The sequence below is a fragment of the Hirsutella rhossiliensis genome (assembly GCF_020360975.1).
Source record: "Hirsutella rhossiliensis strain HR02 chromosome Unknown scaffold00007, whole genome shotgun sequence".
Lineage (NCBI taxonomy): Eukaryota > Fungi > Ascomycota > Sordariomycetes > Hypocreales > Ophiocordycipitaceae > Hirsutella > Hirsutella rhossiliensis.
Window position 1 is genome coordinate 1,643,514 of NW_025408673.1, and position 24,884 is coordinate 1,668,397.

A 24,884-nucleotide genomic window follows, 5' to 3' on the forward strand; every position below is an offset into this window, starting at 1 on the left:
CTAGCTGCAGTGGTTTTCCTTTTCTCGCACTTCGTTGTAGCAAAGCTCCTTGTATAGACCTGTCATGTTGAGAGGCCGGCCCAGATAATCCTCCATGGTCTTGAGCTCGTCCTGGCTGCCACCTTTCTCAAGCACTTGTTGGCGAAACCTGCGACCTTCTGTCGCGCTCATGGGGTCATGTCGAAAGTATGTGTTAAACATGTCCGCGGAATACGCCCGGGAGCTACAGCCAGTATCAGCAAGACAGAAATCAAGACAAGAAGGGTAGAGTGGGGACAACAAAGCAAGCATCGCAACGCGGAAACAGGAAACGTCATGCACACTCTTAGAACACTCACAAAAGATAACTGTACAGCCCTGCGTCGTAGTCTGAGCTGATGAGATGCTGGAGCTTGGTCTGATTGTGGCCCCATTCGTCGCCTTCTGGCTGCTGAAGAGGGTACGTCTTTCTCAGCGCTTGGTTGTAAAGGGCAGACATGTTGCTATTTTGCACGTCTTGCTGACTCTTGGCTTGATGGACCGTCATGTCGTAGATGCTGAGCGCAAGCGTGAGCAAATGGGTGATGGCGGTTCCTACGTGTTTTGCCCTCAAGAGGGAAGCAATCATGTCATCCGGCATCTTCTCCGGGGGCTGGTCCCTTGCAGTTGCTCCTTGCTCTTCTTGCCACATCTGATAGTACTCATTCGAAAGGTATGAGTAGTGTCTGCTGAGCGACTGGACTTGCGAAGGGACCCAGGTCCAGTTCTCGAGCAGCTGGCTCGGCGCCTCTCCAAAGTCGACTGAGGTGCCGCAAGATCCGTGAAAGCAGGCGTAACGCGTGTGCGACACCATGTCGTGAACGCCGTGGCCGAGCTCGTGGAAGAGCTGCACAAGCTGACCATGATCCATGAGCTTTGGGTGTCCCGGCTTAGGCTTGGAAAAGTTCCAAATCAGGACGGACACGGGGTAGTTATAGTCGCCCGTTTGTCGACGATAACCCTGACATGAAAGCACGGTCAACGATGGCACCGCTCAAGCTGTGCTTCAGGGTAGCAACTTACGGGCACCACGTTCAAAGCCGACTGGATGCCAGCCTTGGCGTCGCGTTCAAACATGTCCAGGTAGAGGTAGCCGAGAAAGGCGTTATCTCTATCGCTGTTCCAAACGCCCAAAAGCTGTACGTCGTCACTCCATGCACCGCATTCGCTGGTTGAGAGCTCGACAAATGTCAGCCCGAAAAGGTGCTCAAATATGCCTAGCAAACCCGAAACAGTGGGTTCCAAGCAGAAATATTCGGACACGGCCTTTTGGTCTATGGAGAACTCCTTCTCCCTCAACATGGCCTGGTAGTAGTGGAGATCCCACAGGTAGACGTTGTCATCACTGACATCATCCCCGTGGTTACCTCTTTCAGCATCGGCTTGCTTGACGCGTCTCAGTTCCTCCACTTCGCTTTTCCCAGTGATAGAAAGTCGAGACGACAGCTGCTGAAGAAAGCTGTTGACCGTGTCTGGGTCGCGTGCTAGCTTGGTCTCGATGCGAAATGCGGCGTGGCTGGGATATCCAAGCAGTCGCGCGGCCTCGTCCCGCAGCACAACGACCGCCTTGAAGAGGGGGACGTTTTGGGGAATCCGATTATGCGATTCCATTTCACATCGCCTTCTGGTCTCTCCGCGCTTGGCGTGTCTCATTACCAGTGCCGGGCTGGTCACAAGCAGCTTATCTTGATCCCCGTCCTCAACCTTGCCGCGGGGCAGACGAGACAAGTTGTCATCGGGAACACCATGAAGCTCCTCGTGGGTAAAGCAAACGCCTCCACTCGTTCTACTTTGCAAGAGATTCTTCTTGAACTCGGATTTGACAGTATTGATTCGCGCATTAATCTCTTTGAGCCGATCCTGAGCACTCAGTGGTAGGCAAGTGCCGCTGCGAACAAAGCTCTGGCACATTTGCCGCACTAGGTGCTGCGACTCATCGTCGAGATTGTCGAGCTGTGTCTTGACCGGGCCGACCAGCTGGTATAAATCTTGTCGGAGGCCGGACTCAAGGGCGAATTGATCAAGGCGCGCCCGGGCCTTGCTAGCAGCTTCTTGGACGTCGGCATCGGAGGACAACAGGTCGTACAAGTCCAGTGTACGTCCGTGGTGAATACGACTATTGTCCCCGTGGACAAGAGGAAGAATTACATTATCGAAACGGGCGTCTTCTGGCGTGACTTGTCGTGAGACGCGATCATGCGTCTCGAGCAGACCTTGCAGAAAGAAGTCGGTTTCTTGGACAATGGAGTCGGCAGTCGCCGTGAACCCCGGAGGCTTCTGCGGCGGCGACTGCAGGTGGTTGGGAATGTTTGCCAAATTCATGGGGGCACGCTTCGACAGCAAGTTGCAGTGTGTTTAGATGACTATAAGGCAATTAGCAGTCAGTCTGGTCGACGAGCACCAATACTGCGGCAGACTGAGACATTATCGTACCCGTAAGCATGTTCACGTGTCAATGCTTGGTGAGAGACGACAACAACAGGGAATGATACCCGAGACGAAAGACATAAAGTCGTCCTACCGAGGCAGTGCAACGTAAGGGTCAAAAGTACGTGACACTGCGGACCAACAACGCTATCCCACTCGTTTGTGAGACCAATAGGATGAGCAAAAAGTAGACAACGTTAACTAATACGTCACTCACGACGATTATGTATGCCGTAGATCACCCAAAGACAAATTCTAGTAATCACGTACCTGGCCCTTTAGTTAGACATGTTCTATGCAGTCGTATCACACGGTGCGCAGGTCGTGCGACAAGCTTATGTACATCTTCTGCAGCACGTAATACTCTTGGGCACGAAAGGGTAATATCATGACGCCCCGCAACACGTCTCACGTCATTGTCTCCCGCCTATGACAGAGAAAGTGAACTCTGTGGTTGCCAATACAGTGCTCCGAACTTGGAGCTCTCACTCTTGTCGAGCAACATTCCGCGAAATGTAGCTTTGCAAGGCTTGACGTACTTTGGACCTCCGGAGCCAGTATCTCATCAATTTTCGTACTTGCATTGCTAGAGACGGGTAAACAGTCGACGGCGCTGCCATTTACCATGGGCATGTTCAACAGAGTGCTCTCCTTTCTGCCTGGACGCCAACAAGGAGCCAAATACGATGCTTTAGGGGACGAGGAGTCGAGTCCCCGAGGCAGCAGCGTTGAACCAGGCCCTGGAAATCACACCTCAGCCACGAAAGAAACACAACGCTTCCACGAGACCTTTCTAACGCGGAAACTGTCACTCGGCCCCATTCCTCTAGCTGCATTTTGTCTCTTGCTCCTAAGTCTGGGCTTCCTTGCCGGCGAGTTCCTCCAAGACAATGGTCTTATTGCCAAGATACAGCATGAGAAAGAGCACCGTGACAGCCACTGCGAGAACCCACAGAAGCGAGTTGAATGGCGAAGTCTAAGTGCCGCAGACAAGGACGAGTACATTCGTGCCGTACAATGTTTGTCAGCCAGACCATCCAAGACTCGAAGTCATGGCAATCTATACGACGACTTTCCGTTTGTTCGCGCATACCTTGGCCGTCATAGTAGGTCACCTTTTCTCTGACCTTGACCTGAACGAACAGGGACTCTCGGTCTTAACTCAATGTCACAACTTAGCCACTGGTGCCGCATCTTTTCTGCCTTGGAACCGATACTTTCTTCATGTTTATCAACAAATGCTGAGAAACGAGTGCGGATATAATGGCAGCTTGATGTGAGCGCCCCTATCTCGACATTGTTCCGTGTGGTAATCGCTGACGTGTCTTGCTCAGGTATTGGGACTGGACAGTCGACTGGTGCGTATCATTTCAGCGATAATTCTCATTCTCGGAATCTCATTTCATTTAGGGAGTCTATGGCCTCATCGGACGTCTTCTCCGCAACTGTCGGCTTTGGAGGCAACGGCAATGCATCGTCGAAACAGGGCGTCGATGAAGCATTCTGTGTCACAGATGGCCCGTTTGCCAACCTCACCCTGACATTCGCTTCCTCATCATTCGTCGACCCAAAGATCCACTGTCTTTCGCGTCGCTTCCATGACGGCCAAATAGAAGGCAGAATTGCAGGCGACCAGGCAAAGCCGGCCGTCATTGAGCAAATTTTGGGCCAAGAGGACTATGACAGGTTTCTAGTCCAGTTGCAGTCCGGCCCCAGTCAATCAATAAGCGCGAGCATTGGTGGAGATTTTTCTCAGTATTCCGGGCCCAATGATCCGCTCTATATCTTGCATCTCAGGTACAGCAGTCCTTTGCCCTCCTCCTAGTTTCTCACGAGCTTCCTGGTCGTTTTTTTCTTTATCGCCTGGAGCTAACTTGCCGCTGCTACCAGTCAGCTCGATAGACTTTGGTGGACGTGGCAAAATCGGAAGCCCGATAAGCGCGTCAACGAGTATCACGGTATATCGCGAAACGATGAGACGACCCTTGCGCGACTGACAGATGAAATTTCTCTCGGTACTTTGCTGGCCCCCACGGTCCCGGTATCTGATGTGATGGCAACCGAGGCTGGGGTTCTTTGCTATACGTATTGATAATTTGTACGTTGAGGGCATGAATATAGACCACGTGTTGCCATGAGTGAGGAAACAGTGCTTGCGCTAGTTCACCCGGCCCAGATAATGCAGACTCGTTCTTTGAGACTCTTCTCATATTGTCAACGAGCAAATTGTGTGAGACAACTTGATTCGCGACAGGGAAGAACAGACAACTGGAACTCGGACAAAGGCAAAGTAACTGCTCCATTATCTGTAGCGGAACTCTACCCATGTCGCGGCAAGAATCGTCAGAGCGAGGGATACAATGGTCGGCGGCTTTTGTCTTAAGTGGCTCAAATGGTCTTGCAAGGCAATTCAGGATACCAGTTCTACTCCACACGATGAATTGCTGGTCAAACAGGATATCGTTACTGGAAAATGCAAACCAACGCCTACCGTCGAGGTTGAAAACCACCAGTTTTCCGGTACCTTTGAGAGTTTTCGCGTACACTCCGCGCACCCTTGCCGTCCCTGTTTTTAGCCCAAGCCTTCAGCTCGCCAAAGTCTCTGCACGTATGGACCGACTCAAAAACTGGCATCAGCCAGTTTCTGTTTGCTGACCATTCTACCGGGAGCAGAGTCATGTCGCCGGTGCACATTAAGCTCAGACGGAGACTATCGATGCAATGCTCTAAGAGATTGCCCAACGTTAGCGGGACCGGCACAGTGGAACGGTCCAAACAATACCAATGTGCGGCTGGAGAGTGTAGTCATCCATTTCCGTGTAGTAGTCAAGGTGCCTCGACATACGAAGCATGTTCTACGAGGGCAGCTCTTTAGTGATGGATTTCTTTGCCAACTCCCTGCGCGACGTACCAGACAATGCAGGTCATGCATAACGGTCAGCCTTCATCGACACTAGATTAGCAATCAAGGCCAGTATCCTACTCCGTTTCAGGGACCATCAAAACTCACTGCGCTAGATGCAATCCTGTCTCCGGATCCAAAAAGAGATCGGCACCAGGAAAGAGTTTCTTTTCTTCCGGAGACACTAACAGGGTAACGGCTGATGAGGACGAACAAGTCAGTATTCAGTCGCACAGCAAGGTGTGAGAAAGCTCATACGCCCCACAAGCTCGTCCCACGCCTTGTCGATTTCAGGACTCGGATCTCCAACGTATTGCGGATACGTAACTGGCCGATAGAGCATGTGGCTCTCGTTATACTTGAGAGTGGCTTCGAAGCGTCGCGGCTGCAGGGCCGGAGCAATCTCTTTTTTGGCGGTGTCTAGTTATCGTTAGGGCTGCTACTGGCCTCAGGAGGAGCATGCTCTTGTTACCGAACTCAGCCTCTCTCCAAAATCCTTGCCGTCTGCAAGCTTGCGACGAAGTATGTTGAGAGAGCAGAAGGGCTATGAGGAGAACAAAGGAAATGCTCCAGGGGACGACTGTTTTCCAGGGGCGACGAGGGTGTAAGCTGTGGCACTCATGTCCGCAGTGTGATGGGCCAATCGGAACACCCATGTCTAGCATTCGTTTGCCCTCACGACTTGATTCCCAACTTGGTCTCGGAGATTGTCTCGTCGTGGGATTCATCTTCAAGGCATGGTCTTGCAAGACTTCTGCCAAGATGTTGTAGGTAATTCTGGCTGGTGCAGGAACTTCACATCAATGACAGATTCTTTGCGTTGCATACTACGTGGATCCGCATCACATATGTACTCTACCTCGTCTTATCTTTTTTTTTGGTCTCACGTCATGTCATCACCCCAACTGCAATATTGGGAAAACGTAGTAGCTGCGCGGCTGAACGTGCCGTAAGGAGCGGGCAAGACTTCCACGTACTGTCATGGGCAAAATAACACGAGCCTCGTCGACATGGGAAGCAGTTTAGCACGTTTTCCATTCTTCCATTTCGCCAGCAAAGCGTGACATACACTATACAGACTCGCAAACAATGCCTCAACGAATCCGCTTCCTGTTCTCCAGAGGACCATACAGAGTCGTGCCAATAGCATATCCGGAAACCGCCCTCGAAAATGACAAAATTCTCTCAGCAAGCGGCACAAGTGGACAGCAAGAACGACCGACCAATAAACGTCGGGCAATGCTGTTCACTTTCCTGGGCGGCGTGGTCTGCGGATTCCTCGTCGCCTTCGTCATTACCTGGTCGTTTTGGCTGAGACACTCTGGGCCCCAAGGCCTTTCAATGAGCAAGAAAGAGTCAGCCGAGGTCGCGACGGCGTCTTTGTGTGGAAATTCATCAAGGGAGGCTGTGGAGCGTGGCTGCTCATTCGACCATCTGACTTGGGCGTGGTCTCCTCCAGGCTGCCCTCATTACGCCAACGATGAGTTTATCAGTGTGCAAAATTGGACTTACTATCTCGATGGCTTGGGCAAGGAAGTCGCAGTCGGGGAGAACTGGTCCAAGGCTCTGGATAACGAGATCAGGCTTTACGGCCAGCGGGGAGAGCACCTGACTCACTGCGTCTTCATGTTTCTGAGCATGGCCCAAATAATCCGGGACAATGCATCACAAATTACGCCAAAGCTAAAGGAATATGAGCATGCCCATCATTGCGCATATTTCCTCCTCGAGGCCATACAGAAAGACGAGAGATGGGAACGGATCGAGACCAGAGTTCCTAAAGTCAACTACAACCAGCATTGCTAGCTAGATGATTTAGAAAGAACATCGTTTCACGTAATCCAGTTCCGGAAATCCATCTTAAGATTATTCCAACCGGATATATGAACATTAAAGCAACTGCAAATAACGTGGGTTCGACCTCATGTTTCGCAAGAAACTCTCTCTTTCGATTCATACCGGGTGATATGGACACGGGAAGATAGACGGGAACGTGGGCATGATGCCGTAGGACCGGTGACTATTACCATGGCAATAGCTCTGAAGTACAGGACGAGTGTATCTCGGTACACTCAAGCCAGTCCAGACCACGTAAGTCAGCGGTCAATAACGTGTTGTCATAGTTTTATGATGACTCTGACATGTCTATGTCCAAGTTGCTTCGTTCTCATAGTTTCTGGGGGCGAGAAAGCCGGTTTAAAGCTGAGCCCGAGGAATAAATCATCTTACCAAGACGATCCAACACGCGGCATCCTTCTGAGACTTCAACTCGTCCTCAAAATTTGACCTCCCAACTTATTATTCTTCCAAGACAAGATGCGTATCTCTCTTGCAGTCGCGGCCAGCCTGCTTGCCATGACAAGCGCAGCACCTCTGGCGCCGGGCAAGGGGCTGACTGTTGTCGCTGCCGCCTACGTTCGCGACACGCACCACGCCAACCCTGATGACAAGCGGGATGGCACGATCTATAGCAGGGCCAACGGTCATGCCTCGCCTGACGACAAGCGAGACGGCACTCTTTATGGCAGGGCCAACGGCCATGCCTCTCCCGATAGCAAGCGGGATGGTACGATCTATAGCAGGGCCAACGGTCACGCCTCGCCTGACGACAAGCGAGACGGCACTCTTTATGGCAGGGCCAACGGCCATGCCTCTCCCGATAACAAGCGGGATGGCACGATCTATAGCAGGGCCAACGGTCACGCCTCTCCCGATAACAAGCGGGATGGCACGATCTATAGCAGGGCCAACGGTCACGCCTCTCCCGATAGCAAGCGGGATGGCACGATCTATAGCAGGGCCAACGGTCACGCCTCGCCTGACGACAAGCGAGACGGCACTCTCTATGGCAGGTCCAATGGCCATGCCTCTCCCGACGACAAGCGAGACGGTACTTCTTACGGCAAGCACTGAGTCGAAAAGAAGAATGCTCTACAAGATGGCGCGGATGGTGCCCGGCGAGATGGTTCCATCTCAGGCGGGTGGGACAGCAACTCTGAAGAAAAGGAACGTTAAGCCACTATGGGTTGAGGGACATAGCCACCGGTCATGTAGCCAGATCACTCTCTTGTTGGTTAGCAACCTAAATTCTTGAAAGACGCATTCGGTTACTTTCTCAGTATTGGCGTCAACATGCTGTTCTTCAGGTCATTCCATTTATATGGTTACTTCTATCAGCTCGCTGATATAAATTAAGGAGTTTCTCTAACTTGTTCAAAGCCCTCATGAGCGCTTCTCTAAGTTTCAGTTTTACTGCTCATATCGCGCGCTGATACCTACTTTCAACTAGAGACGCGCTCGCCACTTGTATTATTCGGAATATTGCAGTTGCTTGGGCGACTGGAAGTAAGAACTTGAGATCTTCGGCAACTGGATGATGAAAAGCAGCCAACGTTTCATCGTGGACCTCTCTGGTCTTTCCATCGTCAACGGCAAGACTCCGAGGCCAATCCGCGGGGCTGAGCGCATAAATTTACATATTGAGTGAGATTGAGCTGGAGCCTGTTTGCAATCACCCTCACGTCGGGTGACCACTGGTTGCTATCTTAGCTTCATCAGGCGAAGATGGAACCCGTTGGCAGATGTTGTATCAAAAAGCTCCAAGACGGCCCTAACTCTTCCTTGGGCCATGTTACCGGACACTATCACTCGATACATTGCTGCTCCATCAACAATGGGGTTCTCTCATCCTTACATACACGCACGAATTTCTCACCCTCTCTTCAAGCATCCCGCGAATCCGACCTCGACGGCAATAGACCTGTTCCAGTAGTCCATTCCGTTATCCGTCATATCCACAAGAAAGTTTGAGCAATGCATCGTATGCATTGCATCCGCAATTATTGAATCGAAAAAGCGCCTGTTCTCGGCAAAGGCTCGGTACTGCTTTCTCCAGAGTGCCGCACAATGGACAATGTGGTCGCGCGTTGATGTATAGTAAACACCGAGATCGCCCATAGCCTCTGTGCTAGGTATCAGCTTGGTGCGGTTCTTGTCCGCGTAGCCATGCCACGAGCCGTCCGATTGGTAGTCACGTATGGCCTCGTCGTCCATACACGGCTGCGGCACCCAATGATTGCTTAGGATATCGTATTGGCACCCGGCGGCCTTGGCCTCGACGGCAGAGCGGCCACATCCAGAGAATGCAGCTTGCTCAAAAATGCTGTGGTTCGTTCCCAGGTTCCATTCTTGACCTGGTGTAGCTCGGGCGAGGACAAGGCGAAACGAGAGGAATACCGCGACCCAAAAGATGGAGGTGACGGCGACTACTAAGAATAGATCGACACGCCATGAATTGAAGGCGCGCGTCAGTCTTCGGAACCGTGCAGGGACGCGGATTTGAGAATTGGGCAGAGTGACGGGGGAGTCTCGTCTTGATTCGAAGCTGGAAGCCTTGAGAAACGCCTCGGTCTCGTCGGATGATGCCATTGATGATTGTCAAAAATGTGATTCCTCGGATGGTGATTTGGCCGTAGTAAATGGCTGAGAAACTAGGGGACGAGTCTAGATAGAGTTGTCTTTGAGTTTGTGTGTGTGGTCATGATGCGACCAAGCGCTAATCGAGGTATGTGCACAGCTTCAGGCACGCATCGTCTTGCGTTGTGCCGCTACATGTTTGAAGTAAGCCTCCAAAGTACTGTCCTCTACGTTACGTGTATGGGTAACGTCATGAGCAAGGTAAAGAGAAATTGTCGTGACTAAAGCGGTAATCCTTACGTGGACCACGACAGTTGCATACTACGATGACAAGAACCATTATGCCATGAGGTGATGTTGCTTTGTATCAACTACACACGCCGTCATTTCAACTACGATGAAGTAGTCAGCCGTCGGCAACCAATCAGTGTTTCGCATTCAGAGTGAGGCGAGTAATTAAGAGTGACAGTGCAGCAAGGTGGACAAAGAAACGGTTTGGCCTAGTTGCCTCGAAGCCCAAAAGTGACATCAATGAGTGATTCCTGATGTTTATGTCTCGGCTTGGTATGCCACCAAGCTCATATATATCAATACCTGACAAACACTCCCTTTGCATTCGCTTATCCGCACCACGTTCCATGGACTCCAAAGCCAAAATACCACACTTAAGCGTTGATGTTTGCGCCGTTCTTCAAAAGCAAGCTCGTCATCGACACGGAACCCCCTTGCACGGCGACATGTAAAGCGGCATTGCCGAAGCAGTCTTGGACATTGACGTCAGCCATGGCGTCTAGCAACAAAATCCGTGCAACAGCTTCGTTGTCGTTTTGAACAGCCATGAACAGCGGCGTCTGGCCCATGAGGTTGGCCTCGTCTGGGTCCGCGGTTTTCCGGAGAAGAAGCTTGACAACGATCTCAGATCCCATGGCCGCGGCCACATGCAGGGCGGTATTGCCTCTTGAGTCCCGCTTTGCAATGTCGGCCCCGTGATCCAAGAGTAGTCGCACCATGTCCTCGTTCCCGCCGCAGACGGCAACATGAAGGGCGCCCTGGCCCTGGCGATGAGTCGGACTCGAGGGCGCCTTGCAATTCCATTCAACGTCGCCTTCCCAAACAGCCCCGTCATGGTCTTCATCTTCGAGCCCAATCAGGGATAAAGCCGGATCAAGAGGGCCGGAAGCAAAAAGTGAGTCTTTTGGCAGATCAACCGACAGCGCAGCATCAGGGGGGGAAGAGAAAGAAGGAGGGGTGAGAGGGATAGCAGGAGCGCAGTCACGGCTTGTAGTCGTGGGAGTCGTCATGGTTGAAAGTGAAGGCGTCATACCAGCCGAGGCATCTTCAAGGGGAGAAGTTGCACAAGCAGTGCCAGTAGATGCAGATACATGGACTCTAGAATCGAGGAGGGGCTCTGTTGCGGCCGACAGAGACTGTGCTGCCGCCGCCTCGAGTGCTATGATGCGTTGCTTTTGGTTCCGCCCTGAAATGACCAAAGACTGTCAGTCATTTCCGGCTCGGCAAAGCGTCCTACGACTTGAACAGCGCCAGCAGGGACAAGGGCATCAGGGGGCCTAACTATAATTCCGCTGGGCGATCCGGTTAAGCTCCCGTTTGCGCTCCAACTTGCTCAGACCTCGCCGCAGCTCTTGTTCTGGCTGCTGGGCAGCGTTTGTTGCTGCCAAAAGTCGCGGCATGGTGGGGAAGTCTTCACTGATCAGTAAAAAGGTAAGGCTGGTTAGGTTGGTTAGGGTGAAGGAGGTTGGATACAAGTGTTAGCCATGATGAGGTCCGGAGCTTAGTCCTCTTCGACCGTGGGTTCAAATCTCCAACGAGAGCCTCGTTTTCGGATCGGGGTAAGCAACTTGGACCTCAACGGCGGTTCCCAGCCACATTCAAGCAGGTAGGACACCTGTATGCCCAACATGCACAAAGGGACCTATTATTGGTCGCGTCTCACCGTGTACAATTGCCGAGCAGTGGGACCGAGTGAGACTCACCCATGACTGCAACAATGGACGAATTCCGAAACAGCACGTGGGCGAAACCGAACTGTATGTAAGCCCTTTCTCTTTTAGTTGACCATAGGGGGTTGAATTGACTTATCCATCGAATGTGCGCTCAAGAACTTGTAAGGAACTAAGGATGCACTCCATCACATCGCGTTCTGCGCTACGCATTGCACAAAGCGGCCAGAGAGCTCGGCCCGATAACCTGTCAGCTTCGGTGAGATGGTGAACGTGGGCATGCATTATGCTGATAACAATCTGCAAGGTAAGCGGAGGATATGCTCGGGAAAAGGCACGTAGCCGCGGGAAAAAAGGACCTCTATCCGTATCTGCATCAGATTTTGGTCAGCCTACAATCTGCTGCTCCATTATTAGTGCTTACCTGCTTGTCTGGGGGGCACCAAACCGGCCCAAGACTTCCGAATCATTTTGTCCAGGGGTGTAATAAGTTACACAGCATGCTTTTAAGACGACCCTGGAAGCCTGGACCAGGCACGCAGGCACCCGTCTGCCGTGATTTCCACCTTGGGCATCATCATGTGTAATGTGTATTACTCGGTGACGCCGTCTCTGACACTTGCTCGGCGTCTGGAGAGAAGAAGCAGAGGCTTCGAGGTGCTAGGGCGCTTGAGGCAGGTACACGTAGCCTGGGAATCATGACAGTGGAGAGTGGAGACTGGCGGCATGCCGAGCGGGCTCCGGCTCGGAACCTTTTGAAGGGATCACTTCATACAGTGGATGCCCTGGTTAAGGAAACGCTGAGATCAGATGAAGTACAAAGAGCAGTGCGTGACGATTGTGGAAGGTGCATATACAAAGTACCGCGAAACTGATCATATAAGAACTTTTGGATATTGAAAGCCACTATTATTAGCCGCATTTGTTGGTTGAGAAAAACGCTGTTCTCGGCCGAAAAGCACCGAATGCTATCGCACTGTCGCGCAAGTCGCTGCCGTGAGGCGTTGGGCGGGCACCGGACGCTACCTATGTCTCCGTGCCCAGCTTGTACAAGCTGTGGGCTCTAGCAAAACTACATAAATCGCCCCTTATCACCCAAAACTTTTGCCATTTGTCTTTCTTGTAAACCCGAACAACACTATGCGCGACACTTCGAGCGACAACGTCGAGCGATAGTTTGAGCGACTCTGCCACCGGTAATGACATCTTGTGCTCAACGCCAGGCCAAACGGGAATAAACTTCACTAGCAAAGACGGCGACGGCGACATAATGGTAGAAATCTCATCTCAGAATCACTCACACCTACCGCGGCTTCAAGGTTATGCGTTTCTTCACTGGGCCTAATCAGACAGAGAAATCGTCCTTTCTCCAACACATTCGGCACCAGACCTTCGTCAACGTATACACCATCCTCCCCCACCGAGAGGGAGACAACTCCACCGTGCTTTTCAACCTCATGCCCATAATGGTCGTTGTCGTGTGCGCGCAAGCGTACGCCGAACTTGGCGAGCTGAACCTCACGGCAATCCTGGGTCAAGTAGGTTTCACGTCCTAGCAGGCAATGAGTTCTATTGATAGCTGCTGGTGCTGCAAGGCATAGCATACCTTGAGGATAATGGGCTTCGGAATACGAAATTCTACAAGTTCCAAGTGCTAGCCGACTTGGCTGGCAATGTTAAGATCCGTTCATCCCACGACAATAGGGCGTGGTCATTCTAACGTGCACGTAGGCGGCCAAGAATGGTGCAACGTCGGTACAATTTATTCCGTCCTGAATGGCCGGATGTCCTTCACCAGCCACGTGATGTTCCCTTCGATATTCAATGGCAAAATAGTCGGAGGCAATGGGCTTCTACAGGGAGTTGACTACCGCTGCATCGGCGAAGACTCTCTTCGCGGCATCTGCATCCCAGTCTTCAAATGCACAAGACCTGACGTTATTCAGTACCCGTTTTCGCAACTTTCTTGCCAAACGAAACATGTAAAAAACATGATCTTTATTGCGATTTGGAAGCAAAACATGCTGTCAGGTCGACTTGCGCGATCTGTTTAACCGGATGGGCAATCGTGACTGCAGCCAGTAAATTAAGCAATACCGGGCGAAGAACGAGAGAAAAAAGCCATCAGACTGCTGGAGGACTTTCGACCAGAGAGACAAGGTATACCAGCCGAGCCCATAACGTTTCTCAGATCGCTCGCCACTGTCGCAAGGATCTCAGTACGACGTCGTAAACCCAAGCAGTAAGATTCCAGACACAATTGACTTCTAAGCCTTTTAACCTGCCTTTTTCCACCTTGGGCAGCCACAGATGACCTCATTGTGTCCATTTATTTGCGGCCCTAGTGATCATTCCTTGTCGCTATTAAGCAATGAAAGATACTTCTTTGCACAGTGAATATTACTCCATCGTTAATATAACACAGAAACTTTCTCTTGCCTCTGAGAGCCACTATGAGCTTAACCACCTCGATAGGCAACTGGGCGAGGTCATCACACCTCAGACTGTTTGCCTCATTGTTAGCAGAATAGTTCCGTAAGTCACACGCAGCCAAGTTAGTCTAGGTGCATAAGTGGCGCCATGTGATGTAACCACCCTCGTCATCGTCTTAACTGCCTTCAGCAAGCTGCCGCTTAACTTCCTAGGCAGGACGATAATAATAATATCGATATTGCCGTCGAACAGCTTTCTTGCACTGTGCCCTCATGTTTAAATCAGTCTTTCGGGGTCCTCATATATCATCCTCATATTCGGAACCTCAATCTAAGTCTACCCTTCCTAAGCTACTCTCTTCTCCCCTTCGGCGCTACAGCTTCAGGATCAGGAGTCAGATTACGCAATATTTCGTCGGGCACCTCAAAACCGTCGAATCCACGAAATATTGTCTCTTGCCACCGGATTGGCGTGCACCGAGTGCGACTTAGAGTCCAAAGACATTTGGTGCAAGTCTCTATCTCTATAGACACTATGCGTACGCTCCCTTTCTCGGATCGTAAAACATCCGGAACTATCTTATGATCCACCTCATTTTCGTCAGTTGAATCATCATAGGTTGATTAGGGCTAAGTTCCGTCACTAGACAGTTAATCACAGCGTATTCATATCTACTGTCCACTGTAAGCGTGGGAAACTCAGAACGTCATTAAATTGGCAGTGCAGCTTTAGGACGACGAAGAACTAGTTTATTGCGTAATTCTATAGAGCCATATGCTCCCCTTGCAGCGACTCTAGCTGATCATTTGCATACAGGGTTATAGCTAGAAGTGCGGACAAAGAGGGTAACAGCCCTGGCCAAGCAGATAAAATTGAAAGTAAGGTGATAATGCCGTACAGACGTACTTGCATCTTACGCGGAAGTAAACTCGGTAAGTATTACTATTCTAGGGGGTGATGGCAGATGCAGGGTCACCTATCATGTTTATAAGCCAGAGCACTATTTTGACGTCTATGATGATGCTCACTGGCCGGCGCGTATAATCTCCATTGCACAGATGTGGTTCTCCAAATTTTTCTCGGTGACCAATTCAACTCCCTTGCGGCCGCAGAAGGAAAGAATCATGTCGAGGCTGGTGAATAGTTGGGCGCAAGCTTCGCATAACGCCACAGTAGGAACGTCCTGTAGCGTAGGCATCGTACAACATGGAACATAATCCAAATCTTTAGTCTTGCGCAACTAGATTTCTGCTGATCGGGGCCGGACGACGAGTCGTGATGCACATGGGCAGGTTCCCGGTCGATGAGGGATTCACCCGTCATCTATCTGCAGGATCGCACCACACACCGTACTCATACCGACATTCTATCTACTCAAATCAGTAGACAACAGCTCCCGCCTGTCGAGACTGATATTATTCGGCATCATCATTCAACTATTTGCCTGTTCCTTCACCTGTACAGTCACTCCTTTTACCTCTAGAATTTATTATATTACATCCGTCACGGTCTTGGCTCAAATTCGGGACTCCAGGCAAAATAGCCGTCGATATCCAGCTTGTGCATTTGCCTCGAGCAAGTTATAAACCAAGAGTCTCAAGGCCAAACTAGCCGCCTTGGGGCTTTGCCTGAGACGGCTGCGAAGTAAGACGGTCTCGGGCACCATTGGGCGTTCCCGGCTGTTCCCGCACGAGTCCCGGCCCAAACTTTTCGCGGATAAACTGCTGTACGTCGGGGTTGCCTCCACGCCCGACAGCCAGCCCGTCTGGGTTCCCCTCCACCTTCAGTCCCTCCATACTCGTCGCCCGACTCAGCGCAACGTAAACCTGGCCCTCTTCAAAAGCCTTGGTCAGGTTGACAATGACGCGGTCCAGCGTTATGCCCTGGCTCTTGTGGATGCTCATGGCCCAGGCGGCGACAAGAGGAACCTGTGTGCGGTGCAGGAGGGAGTAGGGCTCCTGGTTGCCGACCGAGTTGACGACACATCCAGCGTAGATGGTGCGCTTCTCGCCGCAGTGGAACAACACACGGGGCCAGACCTTGTTGCTCTGCCCGCTCATGAAGCGCATTACTTGTCGTTCTCTGAGCTCCTCGTGGTTGTTCCTACGGCTTGTGGGCTTATCTTCATCGGGCGCCGGTCCTATACCTGAGCCACTGCATGATTTGGCTGTGGATGAGCCATGGGATGATGGCTTGGCTGTATGTGGACCATTGTATGGCTTGGCTCTCGGGATTTTGGCAGGATCGTGGTCTTCGAATCCGCAGATGATGCCTTGACTGCCATTGCAAAGACCCGCCCGGAGGTCGAGATTGACCTGCAGCACCACGAGCATGCCTACCCTCAGCTCCACGCGTCGTTCCAGGCGATGGTCCTGCAGAGCCGCCAAGGAGCCGTCCGGGAGGCGATCGTTGCAATGCTCCAGGTGAGGATGCTCGACGTGTTGCCACACAAAGCCGTCCAAAGTCTGATAAGTGACGATCGGGGTCCGTAGCTTGCTGAAGTTCTGCAGGTTGACCTCGGTGACCTCTGCCCTTGTTGAGAAGAGGCGGGTTGCGTTGGTAACATTGCACGGGTGGTTCATCAACGTCATGGTCTCGTCTGGCGAGAATGGGATTCCAAGGCGGCATTTCTGGAGCATCTTGATGAAGTGTTGGTCGTTTTGTCGATGAATCTGCTTCAGGTGGACGTGAGTGAAATCGCATTCTTCCCATGCGTCGCTCATAAAGGCCCACTTCTCGTGCTCGCGGAACGGCCCATGGTTGTCCGGGCAGTTGTACTCGGTCCCGTGCTCATCCATGGTCATCTCCTGGCCGCAAGTGATGCAGTGCTGAAAGGGCTTGACCGGAGGCAGCTGACAGAAGTCGCCCGTGACGACGACCTGTGCTCCGCCAAACGCGGCCACGTTGTTTTCTTTCCAACGCCTCGCCTCCTTCATGCAGATGTTGATGCGCTCTAGGTGATGGTTCTCGACCATGCTGATCTCGTCGATGATGAGTACATCGGTGCTCTTGAGGCGTCGCCGGACATGCTTTCGAAAGGCCAGTTTTGTGAGCTTGTCCATGGGGACCTTGTGGTGGTCGGGCGTCCAGCCCATGTAGGACCACGTCGTGGTGCCGTTGACTTGGAGGGCGGCTCGGCCGGTGGGCGCCAGGGTGTGGACGATGAGACCCATGGCCTTGAGTCTCTGGAGAGCATCCTTGAGGACGGTGGACTTGCCACATCCCGCCGAGCCAGTGTAGAAGACATTGCGGCCGCTGGCAATCAGGTCGACCAGGTCCTGCTGCTCCTGGCACAGCTTGGGCTGAGGCTCGAGGGGAGTCTGGGGTACAGGGTCTGGCTGATGCGGGAGGGAATGAAGCGTTGCTGCCCGGAGCGGCTGCTCTGACGGCGGATCGGTCAAGACGACTGCCTGTGGTTCTCGGCTCGCGCCCCCCGAGGCAGTCGGGTCGAGCGAGTCGGAGCCGCTGTCTGGCGAGACACGAAGGAAGCACGGCGGCTCGGCGTCCCACCTGCGCTTGCGCTTACAGCTCGGCGGACTCGAGGGAGACCAACAAGTGCCCGTGCGCGACGAGTCGGCCATGGAGCTCTGGGGGCTGCCAGCTTCGAGTGGCGCACACGTCGGCGCCGCCAATGCAAGGGGGGGGCCAGGGACCGGGATCATCGAGTCCAGTGAAGACGGTCATGAAGAGCGCGGATTCGGCACCCACATTCGCTGTCTCGTATTGGGAGGCAAACGACGCCTTATTGCATCGCCTTGAACATGCGTGTCGTCTGTTCACTGAGCGGCGCGATGCCTCTGCTATAGTGCTGTGCCGTGGATTACCCGGCCGTTGCTGGTCACGGGACCTTGGCACCAAAATGCAGCGCGACGAACGACGAGAAACTCGCTCCTGGCGACTATGAGCGCGCGCTCATCAAGGCTGGTTGACAACATGGACAAGACCAGCAATAATAGCGAGGCTTCATCAGTCCTCGGCGACCTGTTGATGCTTCTGTCCTCGCTCGTCATCGCCTACAGCGACGGTTCGGCCCAAGCACTTTACAAATTGCTTCTCTAACAAACAGCTACCTAAACCGCCCGCCGAGCTTGACACGCATCAGCATGACGAGATATTCGGCGCCATCCTTGCGCTTCCCTGGCTGTTGGTTCCGATCATCGCTGCAAAGCAGGCCGAGTTCACGGCACCACAGTTCGAAACAATCTTGGCCCTGGTATCCGAGTCAAGCTACGACGAGCCAGCTACGCCAGGAAGCCTGACCGGACGCCTCGGCCGCCCGAAGTCCACAACTTCAGGTCATGGCACCTCTCCCACCCCCAAAAAATGTTCATTGCAGGCTGTAATGGTTCTGTTCAGCCTTGGTTCCCATGGCGTGCTGCGCAACATGACGTGCCATTGGCACTACTTGCTGTTTGAGATCATATAGAGCTTCTCTTTCTTCCTTTTCCCCCCAGACCATCTGGCCTGGTCAGCCCGCATAAAGTCCTTTTGCCGCGGCTCCAACCAACGCCGCTTATCTTGTCCTGTTATATCCTTGACAATATAGGACGTCCACCTTCGCGGTGGCTCCCAAGGGAGCTTCCTTCCGCCTCAAGCTTGGGTAGCAAGGCAGACTGCCAAGACTGTATTAATGTGTGAGTGTGACTAGGTATATACAAGCAATTGCCTCGTACAAAGTAGGGTATCGTCTATAGCACTGAACGAATTCGGGATGTCGCGTCTCACCTCGACTGTACATTTGAGGACCCATATAATCGATCTCAGCTCCGCATGTTAGTTGGTTCCCACGGCACAAATGGACTATTTCGTCATGGGAAGCTTATTTCCATCGGTGGTGGCCGACACAACGGTATGAGACCTAACTCGTCGTCGGCCACATGACGCCCGTAACGCGGCGCGGATAGCTCGAGAGCGAGCTCCTCTGCCTTGGGTGGCTGGTCAGGTTCTGCCACAGAGCCCGGGAAAAGACCCTAGCGTTAACACATGGCGAAAATGCTTCCTATCATGAGCGGTGTACTGAAATTGAAGTCGCTCTTGAGCGGTGCAATAGCATTCTCCACTTGCGACAGATTCTCTGACCCGGTATCGGTTTCTGCCGACAGATATAGGAAAGTGAGCTTGCTCGAAGGGTATAAAAATATAGTATCTTCTGTCCTCCCGAATAAACTGCTAGTCGCTGTCGCCTTATTGGTAATTTCTCGGTATTCCTTAGCTTTGAAGGCGTTGTAGATTTGTTAGCCGGTTTAGGGATTACGAGTGCGATGGCCCCCCTTTCGAGGCTTCTAATTCAGGCTACGACAATTTTTCCGACAACAACCGCGACTTTAACGGTGCGATTAGCGCCTGTATTTGCTGGAGCCCGACTCCAAGCCTACCGTTACAATTTACGAAGATGCTTTCTTTAAGGGCGGGAATACTACAGTCGAAACCCCTCCTAAGCATGCGGTATGCTCTCTTATTGCCAGGGCCCGTACTCCAATACTCGCATATAAGTATCCGCTAATATCCGCTAATATTTATATAAAGTCGATTTACCTACGGATTATAACGATATGACATCTCCCTTCCAACCTAGCAAATCTTCTGGTACATGCCTGTTTTTTAGGGAATTTTCTAATATTTATTATTATTCGTCCTCGTTCAGTCCTTTGAGAGATAAGGACTAGCAACTTTGGGATTTTCGCTGAATTGGCCCCTCTATAGATGCATCTGTCCCGGGCCAGGACGATCTTCCCGACTATGACACCGGACGGGACGATGAGTTTAGCTCTATTATTTGCTCGAAAGAATCATTCCAGCTTGTTACACTCTCTATGGATATTGGAAAGAAAACTGAACTAGACGAGATATTTAAACGGCAGTACCTTGTGAATTTTTCTTTAAGTTTGCGGTTTTATAATGTGCTGCACTTACAGGCGCCTGGAAGGCTTCAAGGGCCAGAGCTGTCATTGCTAAACCCAAGAGAGTGTAAGGGAACAGTCACTTTTAAGGGGGATGCTACGGCTCCGAGGCCTTTTGATGTTGGCATAAAAGGTTTCCTCCATGGCTTGCAGTGTTGCAGGCTCGCTCGGCTCGCTCGGCCGGCCGGACCCAGCTCGAACGAGTGCCGCGCATGTCGCCTGTCGGCAAGGTTTCCTCTTCCATTTCGGCCGTGCCTTCGGGTCGCCGCGCCGTGTCTCGGACCCCGTTGGAGTGGATGTAAAACACTTGGCTCGACGGCTTCGTGCGCGTTTCCCTGCCTCACCATCGTCTCAAACGGGAGCCAATCACCTTCGCCTACTCGCACCCTCAATCGAGAAAATGATCACCGCCAGGATGTTTACGTAGCTCCCCAACATGCCGCTGGAATTTCGCGACTGCTGAGGGGACGTCAAGAACTGGCCTGCAAGGTCAACCTCCTCGAGACGAGATTTGCTGTGCAAAGCAGAACAAACAGCCTTTGCCGAGGCGCCGTGCGTGCGGGGGCGAGCATGGCCGCTAGACGTCCACGGGGGTCTTACCTGTGGCTTGTAACATGCGCTGTAAACTTTCTCAAACTTGCGCAGGCTCTCCGTGAGTGTGTGTGTGTGTAGTCGACTAGTAGAGTGGACGGGGATTATGGGCACCCAGATCGGCAGCTGCGCAACGCCTCCGACGAGACGGACAGATATAAACCGGGAAGACGCGGTCAAAGGTCTCTAAAGGTGACGGCTCCACCATCTTCCTTCTTTTCGGCATGTATACATATAGTCTTTGAGGCTTTGATGCTTTTAACCGGCTGTGCCCTGTTCCCCTTACAAGCTTGCTCGCGTCACGCGCTTTGAGAGCGTCATAAATTCATAACTGAGAGCCGATACAAGGGGCGAGAACGACAATATGTCTTTGCCTTGGCTGACCCAGCCTGTCATGCTGCACTCGAGCCGCAATGCGGGCCGTTGCAGCATGACGGCAGAGCAATGCGCTTACAAGACGCGATACTGGGTGTTTTGGTACGAGGCCGACCACCGCTATGGCTTGCCGACGACAGCCCTCTTCCTCGCCACCATCATCGTCTTTGCCATTGCCCATTTCGTCTCTCTTTATGCGCCGCGAGGGCTGAAGAACCGGACTGCGTGGCTCCGTGTCGTGTCCCTGAACCGGTTACTGGCCTATAAGAGTTGGCGCATTGGGCGTTGGAACTCGCAATCGATGGGCGTCTACCTGCTCGGTGCAGTCGGTCTCATCTTCTTCATGGGTAAGCTGGCAAAACAACTCGGTTGCTGTGCGGAGATATGATTCTCACCGGATGAAAACCAGCCATGACGCTTGGCCCGCGGCCGTACTATTGGCCAAACACGAGAGAGATCAGTTTTGGGGACTCGCCTCCCATCGCCACGCGTGCCGGATACATGGCCCTTGCATGCTTGCCCTTCCTTCTGTAAGACCATCACGCCCCTTTGTATAATATGGGCATGTTCATGGCTGATATTGTCAAAGCATACTTGGGACCAAGGCGAATCCCGTCACTGCCCTAACAGGCATTTCCCACGAGAAGCTCAATGTCTGGCACAACTGGATTGCTTGGGCCATGTTTGCTTTGGCCATGATACATACATTTCCCTTCATTGTCTATCACAACTGGAAGGGAGATATCAGGGCGCAATGGGACACTGGCGGTGTCTGGGTTACTGGTGTAATCGCCATTATTGCGCAAGCGTGGTTGACAATCATGTCCATTCGCTGGATACGGTGCGATCTCTTCCTCACCTTCTCCCCTCAGGCATCGGGTCTGCTGACACGTCGCTTGCTCAGAAACCGCTATTATGAATTCTTCAAAGCCACCCATTTCTTCTTCGCCGCCGTCTTCGTTGTCTTCTTCTTTCTCCACTGCGATTTCCGCATGACCTCGTGGGACTATTTCATCGCTGCTGGCGTGCTCTACTCCGTCTCTTGGTTCTACTCCCAGCTCAAGACATACCTTGAGCATGGCTTTTACCACAGAGCCCGTCTCTTGCTCGTTACGAACCGCACTTTCAAGATCGTCGTGCAGACAAGTGCGCAGTGGCGGCCTGGCCAGCACGTATACCTGCGATTTCTCACCGGCGACATGCACCTGCTGGCGGCACACCCGTTCACCATTTGCTCGACGCCGCGGGCGCGAGGGCCTAGTGAGATGGTCTTCTATATCCAGCCTCGCGGTGGCCTTACTGGACGGCTTGCCAAAATGGCGTCCAAGGAGCCCAACCCGACCATTGCCGTGCTTCTTGACGGGCCGTACGGTAGCATTACGAACCGATGGTTCGACGGCTTCGACAAGACCCTGGTCGTCGGCGGCGGTGCAGGTGCCGGCTTCACCTTGTCGCTCATTGAGTATTTCCTGCAGTTTAGGGCCCAATTGGAGAGCGGCCCGGAGCTGACGGTGGTCATCGCAACACGGGACTTGGGCTTGCGTGACTGGTACCTCGAAGCTCTCGCAGAAACGGCCGCGCGACATCCGCTGGGAGAAGCGAAGACGGCAGCCGTATCTATCCAAATCTATGAAACGGGCAGCATGGGACCACTTGAACGGGGCGCTGATCTCGAGTCGAACGGCAGCCAGAAGACGGAAGAGCCCTCGGTCGAGGGCAAAGAAAGCCAGCTGGACAGGTCGGGGGTTTTTGATGTCCGGTTTTTCAAGGGGCGGCCAGACATCAAGTCCCTTTCGGAGAAATTGACAACGCAGGAGGGTGCTTCCGTGGGCTTGGTTGCCTGCGGGCCATCGTCCATGGTCTACGACCTGGGCCATGCTGCTGCCGTTGCTCAGCAGGGCATACTTGGAGGCGGCACGGGCGCCAGAGAAGTCTGGTTCCACAAAGAGAGTTTCTCGTAAGTGACTGGGATCGTTCTGACCTCGACGACAAACCATTGACACAAATTTGCAGGATTTGAACGACACGAGTGTTTTATTTTCCCTGCATATGGACACGAGATTTAGCCGTTCATCAAGTTCACATAGAATACCTATATTTGTAGTATTGTTCGGTGGCATGTCTTGAACATCGCCTTGCTTTCCCCAATTGCCTCGATGAACATTGTAAATAAATTCCAAATCCACATGCCGCTTTAAACGTCGTGGAAAACACGACAGAGAATTCGCAGAATTATTAAACAATGTGTGCCAACCAATAGCTCACCCCGGGTTATTAACGCATGGGTTTTTTCGGCGGCAGATCGTCAAATCGTCCCGTAGAGGCCTGGGCGTCCACGGCCCACTAGGCAAAAGTAGAAAGCTCTAACAAACGCCTCTATTAGTGCGTGTTATAGCTGATTTCCTTGTCTGCTCCGTCTGACAGTACCGGGTGAGTGTCTGAGTCCGTAGTCGGTAGCCGACTCGAAAACTGTCTGTGAGTATGAGGTGAAACACGCTCACCCCATGGAAACTTGCTCAACCCACCATTTCACGACGCTCTATTTGCGCTCTGCATGGAGCCATCTTTTCTATTTCTGCCCGGCATCTGCCTCGTTATGATCTCTCAAGGCCCTGCCAGACCGGCTCGACACAGCACCCCATTCGACTTACCTCCACCCAGGCTCTTCTTTCAGCCGTTTCGCGTAGGCTCGTGAATGACAGACGGCATGTCAATGTCAATGGCGACATCCTCCGAGGCCATGAACATGGCCATGACTACGGGCACGCAAAACATGGCCATGCCTTCGTCCACCGGCGCATCTGGCATGGGAGACATGTCCGGCCACGGCATGAGCGGCATGATGTCCATGGCCGACATGATGATGGTGTTCTTCACCTCGTTTCAGACACCGCTCTACTCTACCGCATGGACGCCGACCACCCAGGGCGAATACGCCGGCACTTGCATTTTTCTCATTGCCCTGGCCTGCATCCTTCGATTCATGCTCGCCCTGAGACCCATCTTGGAAGCGCGCTTCTGGAGAAACGGCCATTTGTTCCACCCAAACGGAGACCCCCTCCTCGAGGCCCTGGACGAGCAGAAAACACCAGGGCGGCGGTTGCAAACGGTCAGACACGACATTGCCGGACAATGGAGTGGATGGCGTGCCAGTGCGGCGGCGGCGAGGGCAACGTTTGAAGTATTGATTGCGGGAGTCGGATATCTCTTGTTGGTCATCCCTCTCGATGTTACGGTCTCTTCATGTGCAAAGGAAAGCTAACGTGCCATCAGGATGTTAGCGGTCATGACAATGAACGTTGGATACCTCCTATCAGTACTGGGCGGAGTCTGGTTGGGCACGTTTCTCCTCGGTGGCCTTGCGAGTGGCCGGTGAGCTCACTGCTACCGAGTCACAATATCGTCTTGCCTTGTGACTGGATAACGGCGGAGGCCATAATTTCTGTCAGTCAGCGGTTTTCTCGTGTCATTAGCAGAACGTTTCTCTGGTAGTTTCGAAATACAAGATCCCATGTCGCCGTTATACCTGGACTAGGAGTGAGACGTCCCCGGGACACATTTTCACTCAGTCTGTCGAGGACCAAGGCCCGTGCCCTCGGCACGATGCGCATGTGGACAGCGAGAGAGACAGTTGATCACCTGTTCCGATGCCCAAAGAGGGCTGCGTACCGAGCTGAGATGCTCCAGGGCATCAACATGCAAAGGGGCAATATCTCATTCTATCTGGGAGGAAAGCCACCATGAGACGGCGGAGACTGGAAGCCAAAGATGGGAGCAGTTCGCGCCACGACGAGAGCTGCACGACAAGGCGTGACCCTGAAGACGGGTCCGCCACCCTTTCACGACCAATTCTACCACTCC

At 52.6% G+C, this 24,884-nt stretch overlaps 9 protein-coding genes across 9 annotated transcripts; 5 read left to right on the top strand and 4 right to left on the bottom strand.

Moving 5' to 3' along the window:
• Positions 1-2,340, bottom strand: HRG_06896 (peptidase family m3 domain-containing protein; the record flags this gene model as incomplete). Its single annotated transcript, XM_044865367.1, has 4 exons — positions 1-223; positions 339-979; positions 1,042-1,363; positions 1,406-2,340. 4 exons carry the CDS (start codon positions 2,338-2,340, stop codon positions 1-3), a joined length of 2,121 nt encoding a protein of 706 aa, XP_044719329.1.
• A 730-nt stretch (positions 2,341-3,070) lies between these two features.
• HRG_06897 (tyrosinase) lies at positions 3,071-4,270 on the top strand (the record flags this gene model as incomplete). The annotated part of the gene is made up of 4 exons (XM_044865368.1): positions 3,071-3,551; positions 3,625-3,721; positions 3,780-3,803; positions 3,856-4,270. The coding sequence occupies 4 exons, from the start codon at positions 3,071-3,073 to the stop codon at positions 4,268-4,270; spliced, it is 1,017 nt and encodes a 338-aa protein (XP_044719330.1).
• A 2,166-nt stretch (positions 4,271-6,436) lies between these two features.
• HRG_06898 (uncharacterized protein) lies at positions 6,437-7,153 on the top strand (the record flags this gene model as incomplete). Its single annotated transcript, XM_044865369.1, has 1 exon — positions 6,437-7,153. The coding sequence occupies one exon, from the start codon at positions 6,437-6,439 to the stop codon at positions 7,151-7,153; it is 717 nt and encodes a 238-aa protein (XP_044719331.1).
• Positions 7,154-7,702: 549 nt separating this feature from the next.
• Positions 7,703-8,260, top strand: HRG_06899 (uncharacterized protein; the record flags this gene model as incomplete). Its single annotated transcript, XM_044865370.1, has 1 exon — positions 7,703-8,260. The coding sequence occupies one exon, from the start codon at positions 7,703-7,705 to the stop codon at positions 8,258-8,260; it is 558 nt and encodes a 185-aa protein (XP_044719332.1).
• A 798-nt stretch (positions 8,261-9,058) lies between these two features.
• HRG_06900 (uncharacterized protein) lies at positions 9,059-9,775 on the bottom strand (the record flags this gene model as incomplete). Its single annotated transcript, XM_044865371.1, has 1 exon — positions 9,059-9,775. The coding sequence occupies one exon, from the start codon at positions 9,773-9,775 to the stop codon at positions 9,059-9,061; it is 717 nt and encodes a 238-aa protein (XP_044719333.1).
• A 653-nt stretch (positions 9,776-10,428) lies between these two features.
• Positions 10,429-11,064, bottom strand: HRG_06901 (ankyrin repeat domain-containing protein; the record flags this gene model as incomplete). The annotated part of the gene is made up of 1 exon (XM_044865372.1): positions 10,429-11,064. The coding sequence occupies one exon, from the start codon at positions 11,062-11,064 to the stop codon at positions 10,429-10,431; it is 636 nt and encodes a 211-aa protein (XP_044719334.1).
• Positions 11,065-15,764: 4,700 nt separating this feature from the next.
• Positions 15,765-17,738, bottom strand: HRG_06902 (PIF1-like helicase domain-containing protein; the record flags this gene model as incomplete). Its single annotated transcript, XM_044865373.1, has 4 exons — positions 15,765-16,279; positions 16,367-16,434; positions 16,489-17,495; positions 17,565-17,738. 4 exons carry the CDS (start codon positions 17,736-17,738, stop codon positions 15,765-15,767), a joined length of 1,764 nt encoding a protein of 587 aa, XP_044719335.1.
• A 3,304-nt stretch (positions 17,739-21,042) lies between these two features.
• On the top strand, positions 21,043-23,043 carry HRG_06903 (ferric reductase like transmembrane component domain-containing protein; the record flags this gene model as incomplete). The annotated part of the gene is made up of 5 exons (XM_044865374.1): positions 21,043-21,370; positions 21,433-21,553; positions 21,613-21,864; positions 21,928-22,980; positions 23,037-23,043. The coding sequence occupies 5 exons, from the start codon at positions 21,043-21,045 to the stop codon at positions 23,041-23,043; spliced, it is 1,761 nt and encodes a 586-aa protein (XP_044719336.1).
• Positions 23,044-23,730: 687 nt separating this feature from the next.
• Positions 23,731-24,399, top strand: HRG_06904 (ctr copper transporter family domain-containing protein; the record flags this gene model as incomplete). The annotated part of the gene is made up of 2 exons (XM_044865375.1): positions 23,731-24,233; positions 24,297-24,399. 2 exons carry the CDS (start codon positions 23,731-23,733, stop codon positions 24,397-24,399), a joined length of 606 nt encoding a protein of 201 aa, XP_044719337.1.
• Positions 24,400-24,884: the final 485 nt, after the last annotated feature.